The 12,143-nt window shown below is 45.5% G+C and overlaps 2 protein-coding genes across 8 annotated transcripts in view; one reads left to right on the top strand and one right to left on the bottom strand.

The window, feature by feature from the left end:
• The window catches only part of GRAMD1B (GRAM domain containing 1B), a 224,202-nt gene that overhangs the window by 205,365 nt on the left and 6,694 nt on the right, over positions 1 to 12,143 (top strand). For all 4 annotated transcript variants that reach the window (XM_054049521.1, XM_054049518.1, XM_054049522.1 and 1 more), the window contains one exon: positions 168 to 448. In XM_054049521.1, coding sequence (XP_053905496.1) covers positions 168 to 257 — 90 coding nt within the window. In that variant the 3' untranslated portion in view covers positions 258 to 448. The remainder of the gene's footprint in view (positions 1 to 167; positions 449 to 12,143) is intronic.
• The window catches only part of SCN3B (sodium voltage-gated channel beta subunit 3), a 32,440-nt gene continuing 21,997 nt past the window's right edge, over positions 1,701 to 12,143 (bottom strand). For 3 of the 4 annotated variants that reach the window (XM_054049527.1, XM_054049528.1, XM_054049525.1), the window contains one exon: positions 1,701 to 11,338. The gene's annotated coding sequence lies outside the window, so the exon portion shown is untranslated. The remainder of the gene's footprint in view (positions 11,339 to 12,143) is intronic. The other variant, XM_054049526.1, reaches the window with a different exon arrangement.

Below are 12,143 nucleotides of genomic sequence, written 5' to 3'. Positions count from 1 at the left end.
CGCACCTCTCACTCCCTGTCGCTTCCAGGCCAGGCATTCTGGTACCAAGCCAAGGAGTGCAATAGGAACACCTTCCACCAGCCCGTGGCGGGGAGGCTAGGTTCAAAGCCCCAGCGCCTCCAAGACTTTACAGCAGCCAAACACTCAGGGTGGCTTTTGTCTTGCAGATGAAGGATTCACTAGTAAACCTGCAGAATGGCATCGGGTCGCGTGACTACGGGTCGGAACCAGAGGAGAAACGGAAACGTTTCCACTAACAGAGGCGAACACAGGAGGCCAGAGGATTGTGTGCAATATATGTATATAGACCATATAAATATATATATACAGAATATAAATATATATATATATTATATACAGATTTTAAAAGAGGAAAAAAGCCTATGTACTGAGGAGGAGAAGCGTGGGTGCAGACCTCCAACACTGGTTGAACTGCAGCGTCTCTGGGGTAGGACGGGATGCGATGGGGGGGCTGTGCTTTCCCAGCACTGAGGCACTGTCCGGGAGAGTGCAGCTCACGCTTACCTGTTCCCATGCACCTCTCTTCTGTGTATTCCTGGCTGTTTGTTTGTCTGTTTGTTTTAAAGGGAAGAATTGGAGCAAATTCCCCTCCCCCTCCCTCTTCCCGCCTGAGGGTACCTGAATGTTGAACAGGTATTTAAAGGGGACACTGTCAACTTTAGCTTGCTCCATTGAGAATAAGGAGGATTTTGCTAGAAGACATCAGTCCCTTGTAGGTGTAGCCTACTGAATTGAGCAGGCTTTGAGCCATGAGAGTTCTCTAGGAAACGACTCTCATTCAGTAGTGAATGGGGTTTGTTCTGAGCCCTCTGCTAGAATACTGTAGTAGGGGTGCAACTCGCCATTAAACTGGCCAGCCTAATTTTGCTGAGTAAAGCACAGAAACTGAACCAGATTTTCTCAATGAAACATTTCACTTTTTATTAATAGAAGTTACACTAATGGCAAGGTAGAGGGGCACTGACGTGGGTTGTTACTCGGTATTCTTGGCTAAATCCAGACCCTGGCATATCTCATTGAAGTCAGTGAATTTAGCCCGTGGGTTCTTTTTCACTTGACAACGTCCCCTTTACATACTCTGTTTTCCTCAACCCTCCATGCGTTCCTGTCCCTGTCAATAAGCCACCCCTGTGCTAAGGAGCTGCAGCTGTGCTGAAAGGGCTATCTGTGCTCACTTCCCAGTCAGAGGCATGTAAAGCCTAATGGCTCTGACTTAATACAACACCCTGTTTTTTTTTTCTTGTTGCTCACTATTTTAACCCCCCTTCTGCCCAAAAAATTAAAATAAAATAGTGGGCTAGGTGAGGGCATTCGGCATGTACCAATATCCAATATCTATTTACATACATCTCACCTCTGGTGGAAACTCACAAGGAGAGGGAGCAGCTTCCTTTTACAAAAAAAAAAAAAAGAAACCACAATTGCAACTAAACAGATTGAATAGATCTGTATCAGGAAGCCACCCACTCTCCCGTTGCATGGCTGATCCCTGGAGATGTTAGAAGTGGGGTGCAAAAAAGGACCGGCCACACAGGTAATTGTCTTTCATAGAAAGATGCTGTAGACAGGGGACGTTTTGGTGCGTTTCCTGTTGTATTGTGGCAAACCTTTTAGAATGAGAGTATTCCGGGGCTATCAATAGTGGCAGCTACAGGGGCATCCACACAGCAGGCAGCTCAGGCTGTTGCATTTGTATTTATTTTGAAAGGCCATTTAAAAATATTAATTTTTAATGATCGGGCATTTTAACCCAGCAGAGGTCAAGAGAGGAAGCCTGAGGGCTGTGGTATGGAACGTACTGGGCTCGCCATGTTCGCTGGGCAGCTGGTGAGATGTCTGTCTGGGTGTGAATCCCACAGCAGGTGGGCATGTTTTCTTTTGTCTTGGAGGAGCAGGAGAGGGACACGGTGCAGTCGCTGGGGACTTGAAAATGCCATACGTGAGCCCATGGCCTTTGAGCGAGCTTCGGTGACTGGAGGAGACTAGAAGCAAGGGCAACGATGTAGGAGTTATTATTGGACACACCAAACAAATGGGAACCCAACACGGTTAGAGCCTGATCCTGAGGTACTGAGCACACACAGGACACACTGACATCAGAATGACACCATACCTTTATGTTGTGCTTTGCAAAACTGGATGAGTATCATTGTCCTTATTTACAGATGGGGAAACTGAGTCACAGAGTGGTCACATGAGATGTTTCGGTGGTAGAGCCAGGAATACAACCTCACATCATCAGTCTTGTGCACTAACCACTAACCCGCACTGCAGGTGATCAGCAGCTCTCAGGATCAAGCTCTAACAGTGGCACATCCCTTTGCGTGGTGAAAGGATAGAGGGGATTTGCGGTGGTGACTATCATGCTTCCCCATCTTGCCTTACCAGGTGGATTAGTTGGTCTATGGACCCTCTATCTCCACCATCTCTGACTCTGGAAGGATTTTCTCAAGCAGGTGAGATCACCTGACACAGCCCCGTTTAGGGTAGTATTGAGTACTGGATGATCGAGCAGGTCTGTTTCATCTCTAGCTTCTGCCTGCGCTGAAAGAGCACGGTGAGCAACTGGCCCTTCCTGCATCATATCGCACTGGCCTACATGGCTCTAGAAGGAGTTTGACTAAGCCATTTATCACACACTCCTCCTAAAAATGCGCTAGCTGCCTAGTTTGGCTGGGGAGGTACTGAAGCTCTCTGGGGGGGCTTGTTGGCGTCTTGTGTGACTGGGACTCTTAAATTCAAACCGTGACTATTTTAGCAGACTACCGGGGAAGGGGGAGAAAGACAAGGCAAAGGACTATAGACAAAAACATGCCCAGGAACCTAGGGAATGTACTGCTTTATAAAATTTATTGTATTTATGCTTATTTATTTAACTTAATGCTGCTTAAAACTGTACGTCTCCCTGGCATTTCCTGTTGAAATGGGCAACATAGGGTCAGCCTGAGCCCCTAGCACTGAGGAAAGAAGAGACCAAGGCTGGAAGTTGAGGCAGGTCAGTGCCCCCTGCTGTGATGAGGATGGGTTTGTGTCCTGCTGCTGTTCTAAGGACACAAGAGCCCAAACGCACTGGTGGGATCCAGGACCCTGACTAAGGAAGGTTTTCATGTCTCTGTTACTGTGGGTCTAGCTTAACCTCCCCCTTTCCAAGGTTTTAATCCAAAGGAGAGTGGGGATCCTAGTGGTTTCTGTCCTAAATATGCCATTGGGAAGCTCATAATGTATTTGCAAGTTACTCTAGATCCTGGAGGTGAAGCTGCAGTCTGTAATCTAGCTCATGGGTTGCATGTACAGATATATTTATCCTGCTATGGAGGACAGGAACCTGCCCCAGCTGTGAAGGCCAAAGATGGATGGTAGCAGTCGAGGTTTGTTTCTCAGTCACAGGCCTTTCAGTGTCTCCTACAGCCACTTAAAAATCTGTCCATCTAGTCTACCCCTTACCCCAGCAGTCCATTTTCTAGTGTTTTGTCCAAGAGCCACAGCTTCCCTGGAAGAGTCTGTTCCATCCAGCAGATCACAGGCCTACACAAACTTGTGCTGCTTTAGTTAAACTGCTGCAGATTACGGTGTATCCATTCATAACCAGTTTCAAACTGGTACAAAACCTGTACCTGAATCCCAAGCCTGTAAATTTACAAGCTAAACCGTTAAGTGTGTCTACACATGCAATGACACCAGTTTAACATCATATTGTTAGTGAAGTCAGTGCAACTGTACATATAGACAAGCTCTTAGTGTCAGGAAGCTTTTCCTGGCCCCCTGGCAATAATTCCTCTCTGGCTTTCAGCTAGTGTATCCTTCGTTGTCTCATCGCTCTGCTTATCTAGCCTTTTTTTAACTCAGACCCTCACCCTTTGCTTCTCTGCCCCACTTGCAGAGAAGAAACACACCCATTTCTTTGCCTCCCACATTAGGGGTTGAAGTAGATTATTTAATGTCAATAGGGAGCCAGAATTAAGACACACACATAGTCTGGGATTAAAGGAGACTAAGAGCATTAGGTACCCAAATCCTATTGCATTTCAATGGGAGTTGGGTGCCTAACTTCTTTAGGGTCCTTTGAAAATCCCAGCCTGAGGTGTGCTTATGGTTAAAAGTTTGTTGATAATCTAGCAGAGATTTCTAGTGGTAAAACAGAGACAGAGATAGATGGAAGGGAGGATACTGTAAGTACAGCTGAAAGTTAGTTTTCACCCTGGTCTCTTCTCTGTGAGGCTCGCCCGTTTTGACCTAGCCTGAACACATGGGCAGATACATTTATTGCCCTGCTGACCTGTGTGGGGGAGGATCGTAGCCTTTGTTTGGCACTCTGCCCCGACAGGCCCTCGTCCTTCCACTGTGCATAACCAATCAGGTTCACAGGCAGAACAGTTTGGTTTGATTTTCAGTGTCTGACCAATTGTGAAATAGATTTTTTAAAGGGTTTATCCTTCCACTCCACTCCCCTTCCTGCTGCAGCTAAAGCCCCAGCCAGATATAATATACACAAAGTAACATAAACAGCGAATGGTCTAAATAGTGGTGCGTGAGATGCTGCAGCACTGGAGGGAGGGATAGAAAGACAGCTCATCGGGAACACACCTTCTCAGCTCTAATCTTTCCGGATGTAGAGAAAAAAGGAGTTTCCTTGCTAAGCCCAGTTTTCAAACTTGGCTGCCTAAATTAGGTACCTATATTCTGCCCATTGGTGCTTACCTGAAAACAGGTATTTTGGGCTGTAGGGTCCATGTAGTGCCTGTGTTTGAAAACGGGGGCCTAGTTACATAAACTCAAGACTTACTTATTTGTGAAAGACACCATCCTCGGGTAAGTGTGTAGTTCAGATGTGGGAGATCTGGGAGCAGGGGAGGAAGACGGGTAGGCAAACACTCTTAGACTCATTTCAAAACTTTGCATTAGTGGGAATGCTGTGTTCCTGGTAGAGTGGGGTGGAGAAAGAATGGAAACAGTTTCAGCCTGTGTACTTGACTATAAAGCAACCATGCTTCTGGAAGGGTTCTATCCTTAATGTATAGTACAAGCCACGCTTTCGCTAGGAAGAATCATGATTAAAAAATGGGTTTAAAATACAGACAAGCAAAAATAAAAAGAATCAAGGTCACAAAACTCTGAACTCCCTATGCAGCTAAAGCCTGAACCACAATTTCAAAATCAGCGTACACAGTATGTAAATATTTTAATCTTGGGTGGTAGTTGTGAATATCAAGCTCTAACCCTGACATGAACGCTCCAGCTTTGACTACTTTGCTCTCTGGTAAAGCTGATTGCATGGTTAAATTGCACATGCCAATTTGGAATCAGTTTCCTATCTAAGATCTCTTTCACTCAGTAGGTCTACAACAGAGCTGTAATTTCTAGCTCAAGTAGATATGCCCATGTTATCTTGATCAGAGGTAGCGGGTATGTCTACCCGAACTGGAAATTACACCACTTCAGACAAAAACAAATAAAAATCTATGGACAGAAAGGGTGCATCTCTAGTAAAGTGTAACCTTGTACCCAAATTTATTTTTTAATGCACAGTTTAAAAGGAAGAGATGGTTTTTGCGGCAGGCATAATGTGTTGGCTTTACTGAGCCCTGACCCGAAAGCTGCTCTGTGGAAATAATGCTTGTGTCACCAGCAGCAGCCCTTAAATGGACCCATTTTCCTATCCCAAATATAAACAGATAATGATCAGTCAGGTACAGTAAGCCAAATTCTTCTCGCATTTAGAGCCAGACAAGTCCATGGATTCAAAGATTTACTCGGGTATAAAGGGGACAGTTCAACCCAATATTTCCTCTTCATGTATATGCTTAGTTATCAACAGCTAATTTTCCTAACCTACATTTTTAGGGCTGGGGGGAAGAGGGGATTGTTTGTTACAAATGGACAGCTGCAGTCGAGACCATAACCCCAGTTGGCTGATGTGCACTGCAAGACATTTTGTGAGGGATCTGCAGTGATTCCCACGCAAGTAAAGAGGAAGGTCCAGCTCCTCATTGGAATGAAAGCAGTGATAGAGCTGGATGTGGGTCAGGTAAGCATCTAAGAGATTGACTGCCTACCTTGGCAGCTCTCCAAACTGCTGAATGGAGTGTGTTGAGTTGGGCACGAACTCTCACGAACAGCCCCTCTCAGGGTTCTGTGGCTCCTTTGCTCCCAGTGGTGGCTAGAAACTTAGCATAACACCATTAACCCTGTTACAACATTGCCTTCAACTCACTCCCCCTCTAGCTCCTCAGAACAGATGTGTGCTGCAATGCCGAGGCAGAGTGAGGTTGAACACCGGATACAATGGCAACCCTCAGTCTAAATTTCTGTGCATTAGAATGCTAAGTACACAAGAGAGGATTCCTTTCCTACCAGTACCTAGGAACAGGGGCACTCTCCCCTCTCCTATGGCCTCGGAGTCCGTTCCTCTTCATGGTAGTTTTGCGTTCCAGGGCTTGGACACATCACCTGCCATGCAGCTAGCCGTATCAGAATGGAGAGGAGTTGGAGCAGGGTAGACGGTGGCTTTTCCATCATTCAGCACTGGAATGTGGAATTGGAAGAAATCTCTTCTCTCCAAATCCAGCCCAAAGCTAAAATGGCCAGTGCTTCTCTCACCAAACAAGCTGCTAAATAGAGCTTAGTGTCAAGCACTTCTGAGGGTCAGTATCTTTCATCTTCCCCCCAGGACCTTGCTGGATAAGGGGTCTCAGAGTGCTGCTGGAAAGAGTAGGGGCACCTCAGGGGAGATCAGCTCTGTCCTCTTTGCCTTTTTGGGGACCATCCAAAACAGATGAGCTTTTCCCCCTCTACACAGGCTGAGGGCAGGTAGTCCACCTATGAGATGCACAGTCAAGATGACTAGTGTCTTTTCAGTTGAATTGTAGGCAGGGTATGAACATCCCATGATAATTTGTACCAGGTTTGAGGGCAAGATCTTTTGGGTTACTTACTACAATTAGCTGATGTTTGACAGGAGAAGAGCATAGCCAACAGTGCAGGCTTCTGCATGCTCTATAGCGCAGGTCCCTTCCACAGGCATCCAGAACCAACCTTCTCCAAAGAATACTTCAGTACCCTAGAGGAAGGGCCTTGCTCCTTGCAGTGACTATTCTACAAGGTAACGTTCTGGGCTTGTTACTGTAGAATTTTTGTCAGCGAAGCTGCTCTTCCTTTCCCCCTCAAACCCTGCATGCACCCTCTGCGGGTTTCACGTATTTCAGCACAGCTGCACCTGGCAGTTTGCAAGCTGTTAGGCTCTGATTTGCTACCACTGATGGCTTCTTGGTGTGGTAGAATGGAACCTGGCTTGAGGTTTTGAGATGTGGGAGGGCACTGGTTGTGAAATTACCTCTGTTCTTGTTTAACCAAGACTGTGGGTGGACACCACGAGCCCAAAGTGTCTGGAATAACCAGTCTGAGAAATGACTACTGTGCTGTACTGTTTGCAGGAGAGAACTGTACTGAATGTTCACTCCCCATCTGATCAGTCTGTGCTCTCTCTGTGCATGCAGGTGAATCTCTTTTGTGCCATAACATGCTTTTTTCTAGATGTGCAAACCAGCCAAAATAGTACGTTACTCTCCCCCTCCACTTGCTCAGCCATAGCTGAACATTCCCTTAGCTACACAGGGAGAGCTAGCCCCCAAAACACATTCTGCAGCTACAGTGCTTGCATGGCTCCATTTTCTCCCCTCCCTCACCTCACTGCTGCAGGACAATCAGCTCTTTTCTATCCCAATCTCCCTCTATCCAGGATGGACTGACCTGATGCTGTCCCTGCTTGTCGTTCCTTGCAGCAGTTTGTGTTATGCTAGGAAATGAATGTGTTTTATTTTGGTGGAGAAAGGACTTTCCTTCTGGGGAAGGAATTATATTTGCACATGACTCAGGAGGCTCCTCCTCCTCTGACAATTTTTGTTACCTCACTCCTGTTGGTCAGTTTCATTGCTAACATTAAAGGGCCAGCTTCCTGAATCTGATCTTTGAGTTAGAAGAATGCAGCAGCCAGAGCTGCTCGGGCATGTTCAGTTTCCAAGCTCAATCTAAACTGCCCCAGCAGCCCTCCAATGGGGGAGACTGGCAGCTGCTGCTGCTACTAAGAAACAGCAACTTTCTCCAACACAAGGCTGGAGCTTGTGCCACATCAGTATCATTCCTTGGAGATGGCTTGGGAACCTACATGTCTCCCTCCCCCATTAAATAACACTTAAACAGAACAAACATGTTAGCACCAACCTGCACTCTTGGTACTGTACATTAACAGCACTTTTGCCATGTTACCAGCGGGTTGCAATGCATTATTTTTTCCACAGCTCACACCTCATCAAATGCTCCATGGCCAAGTAGTGCTGCTACATTCCTGGACTACCTTTCCCCACACAAGGGCCTGGAGCTTGCAACCCTAATTCAGGTGAGTAATCCTTACTCTTGCAAATAATTCCATTTGAGTAAGGATTTACTCACATCAGCAAGAGTGGGTTGTATGATCATCCCCACGGTGGGCATTTCCCCTCTTGAGTAGTAACACTCTAAACGGGGAGGGAGAGCTATAGGCCAAGGCTCACCTCTGTCTTGTTGAATAGTCTGTGGTGGCAACACAAACTCTGGGGCTGGGCCACATGCAGAAGGAACAGCAGTTGTGTTTTGAGGCGGTGTCTGGCTAACTGTGTTTGGCTCTAACTGTAATAAACTTTGCGCTGTGCGCAAGGTGTGATAAAGATACTTACGTGCTAGGAAACTAGGAATTATAAAGGCTACACAGCCAAATCTCAATGTAAAGTAGCTAGAACAATGGAAAATACATTATGAATTAAAGTATTGAACAAATGAAAGAGTGACAGTTGAGTGCTTCATTTTTATTTTTATTGTCCTACCGAATTCTAAGTCTTACTTGTTATTTCCATATACACAGAGAGGGGTCTTTCCTGATGCCAGTGGGGGATGATCTTCCCAGAAGACACATTCTCTTTAACAGTGCCTTGGGGCAATGCCATCTCACTCCCCCTTTTTCAATCAAAAGATAGGGAGTCCTAAGACAGCTTTCCCAACAAATGGGTTCCCCCTACCTAAAAATATTTGAGAGGGTAGTAGTGTCTATCTATAGGAGCACTTCATAAATTACAGGGTTAGTGGAAGATGAAAGACACAAAAGCATCTGGTTAGTTTAGAAAATCAGAAAGGGGTGGGGATGTTATGGATTGAGGGTTAATATTCCTCCCATAGCATTTTAGGCTGAATACGCTGGCCTAGGAAAAATGAAGACTTCCACCATAACCTAAGTAAGGGAGGGTTCTTCCTCCATTTTAAACACTGGATTCTAAGAAACCAGTGCCCAGTCTAAGGCATTGCCGATGGAGCATGCTTAATCTACAGATGGGCTCAAGCTGTAAACCTGGGATCTGGTTTCAGACACCGTGTGTCAGGTCCGTTTGGAACTGGGTTTTAGATTTACAAAAGTCAGGGCATTCTGCAGCTCCTGATCCTAGTTGGGTCTCTGAATAACCATCACCTAGAATTCTGGTTTGGGCCTGTCTAACTTTAAATCACATCAGAGCGATTTATGTGTACTCTGCAATTTATGCATAACAAAGCAGAGGAAGTCCCTATGCAGAAAGCATGCCTGATTCAGTGAGTGCGTTATCTATTTATTTAGGAGCAAACAGTGGGGCAGATTCATCTTAACTCTTCCAAGCTGTAAAGCAGTCATTGCAGCAGGGGATATCACATTATCTACTAGGAGCAAAAACTCCCCTTTCCTGACAAATGGCATTCAGCAGCATCTCACCCTCATGTGCCACTTCTACATATAGACAAATGCTTTCCCCAATAATCTCAGATTCTAAGACTAATGCTTCTCTGAATGAGAAGCCGCCATCACTATGCTTAAATGTTTTACATATAACAAAGCCAACCCCCCCCCCCACCTTGCTACTGTATCTGCAGCTATGTATATACTGTGTTTATAAGTGAAACTTAATTTACAGGAGAACTGCTCTGCAATAATAGGTCACATCAGACTAACACTGAGTATTCAGCATGGAGAATAATTATCACAAGAAATAATACATTAAGGGCTATGGGAGAAAATAACCACTGTTTGACTCTAGGTGGTGCAACTGTCCCACTATGACTTTCAATGAGTTATAAAAAGCTTCACAAATTCCAAAGCTGCCTCATCATTTTCCCATTTGGGAATAAGCAGTCCATTTCATTCGCTTGCTTACCTAAACCAGACTCTCTCTCTCTCCTCTCTCCCTTCAGGAGCTCCGACCTTTAACTCTCTTCTGTTTGAGGACACTTCGCTAATTTCAGGGAGTATCCGTCTCCGAGGGATGCTCTCCTGTGGTTGTTGCAAGACACTAGTTGATAGAGGTTATTTCCATGATAAGCAAACACTATCTACTGTGTAAGTTAACAGAGCAAGGCTAATAGAGACAGCTAGAACTCTGACAAATAGTTGCCAAATGAAACAAACATCACTTCTTGGAATCGTTGCAGTTTATAGCAGGGAATCCCAAGGTAGCAGTGGTACAGCCTGAGGGCATGGCTATTCAGGATCAGTGTGCGGCAAGCTGGGCCGTAAATCTACATCCCATTAGCTTGCCGCTGGCTAACTGGCTGTGTGAAACCTGCTACTATGTGCTAAATGTTCTGCAGCAGGTCAAAGCACACTATGGAACTTGTATGCAGCAGGGTGTGCATGGCAAGCTAGTGCATGTAGATTTGCTGCCCACTAATTTTCTGCATGCTGAGTGCTGATGTACATTTTTTTGCAGCTCTAAGCTGCTATGAACCTTCTACTTCTCCATATCCTTGTCCTATGTTTGCAACAGCAGCCTACAGTCCAGGGCAGCATGGAGAGCAAGCATTTGAATGGTAAATAGCAAGCATTGGGGTGGAGCAGGATGATATTTTTAATAATTAAAGCGACTGTCCAGGCTTTATCAAAAGGGTGAGCACAATGCTAAAATGACCTTGCTGATGGCCATGTGTGTCAGGGTAATGTGACATACCCCTCAATGCTGCAGTGTCGAATTAGCATATTTTGCAAAGGAATATGGTGAGGGTAATAAATGATACTAGTATTTACAAGGCCACTGGATGAGAGGGGGGGCAAAACTTAGGAAGGAGCAGTGCCACCCGCACCCTAACCCCTTTTCCTCAGCATGCTTCAAAGCAGAATCCTTTAGCAAATGGAGTCATGACGCTGAAGTCAAGGCTGTGCAATGTCCAAGGCAAGTGGAAGAGAATTTACACTTTCCCTTATTTCCTCCTGGTGCTGTAGAGTTTTCCCAAACCTGGCTGGAGTGACTTGGTCCTTCCAACTTCAGAGTTCCTGCAAGGAACAGAAGCCCACCCACCCCCACACCTTGCGATTAATGCTTCCTTAGCAGAGGGATGGTCTTGTATACCATGATAAGTGAGGTTACTTCTGCTCACAGCACCTGAGAGGCTGCATAGACAGCTGCATTGTTAAAAATGCAACAGTGCATACAATCAAACACAGAGACGGGGCTTAGAGTTCTAAACTTTGGCTCTGAGCCCTGTGTGAAAATAGAAATACTGCAGCATCTTTTGGAAATAGCAAGGGGGAACAACATTTACAACACACTTCTGAAATAGCAACAGGTTTGTTTTTGTTTTAATTGGGGAGAGATGGTCAGGGTAGCATATACCACACCCAATGAGCAACCAGAGCCAGACCTCAGTTCCCTGGTGACCTAGGGTGCATTAGAAGAATGCCTACAAAATGCAAAGGGCTGGACTATGGATAGCAGTAAAGGAAGACTGGTTCAGCACTAGTATGGGCCTCTGGATTAACTGGCTGAAACTTGGGGATTTCGTTACTGACAAATTGGCTTTCTTTCTGACTGAGAAGCCAAACAGATGTACCAGAGTTTCCCCAGCAAATTGGAGATTCCTGAAAATTGTGTTTCAGAAACACCAAAATACGGTGTCCCTGAAAGAAAATGCAAAATTGTCCAGAATTTCAATTTCACTTAGCAGCAGCGATCCCAATGCTGCCACCCCCGAGGCCCAGCTTCAACTAGGTTTCATTGAAAAATGGCTGAGCAGCTCTACAGTGGAGAAACTGGGTTCAATTCCCTGCTTTACTATAGACTGTGTGTGTGACTTGAGCA

Source organism: Malaclemys terrapin, chromosome 15 (genome assembly GCF_027887155.1).
Source record: "Malaclemys terrapin pileata isolate rMalTer1 chromosome 15, rMalTer1.hap1, whole genome shotgun sequence".
NCBI lineage: Eukaryota > Metazoa > Chordata > Testudines > Emydidae > Malaclemys > Malaclemys terrapin.
Note: the sequence above shows the minus strand (reverse complement) of the source record. Positions and strands in the feature narration are given on the sequence as shown.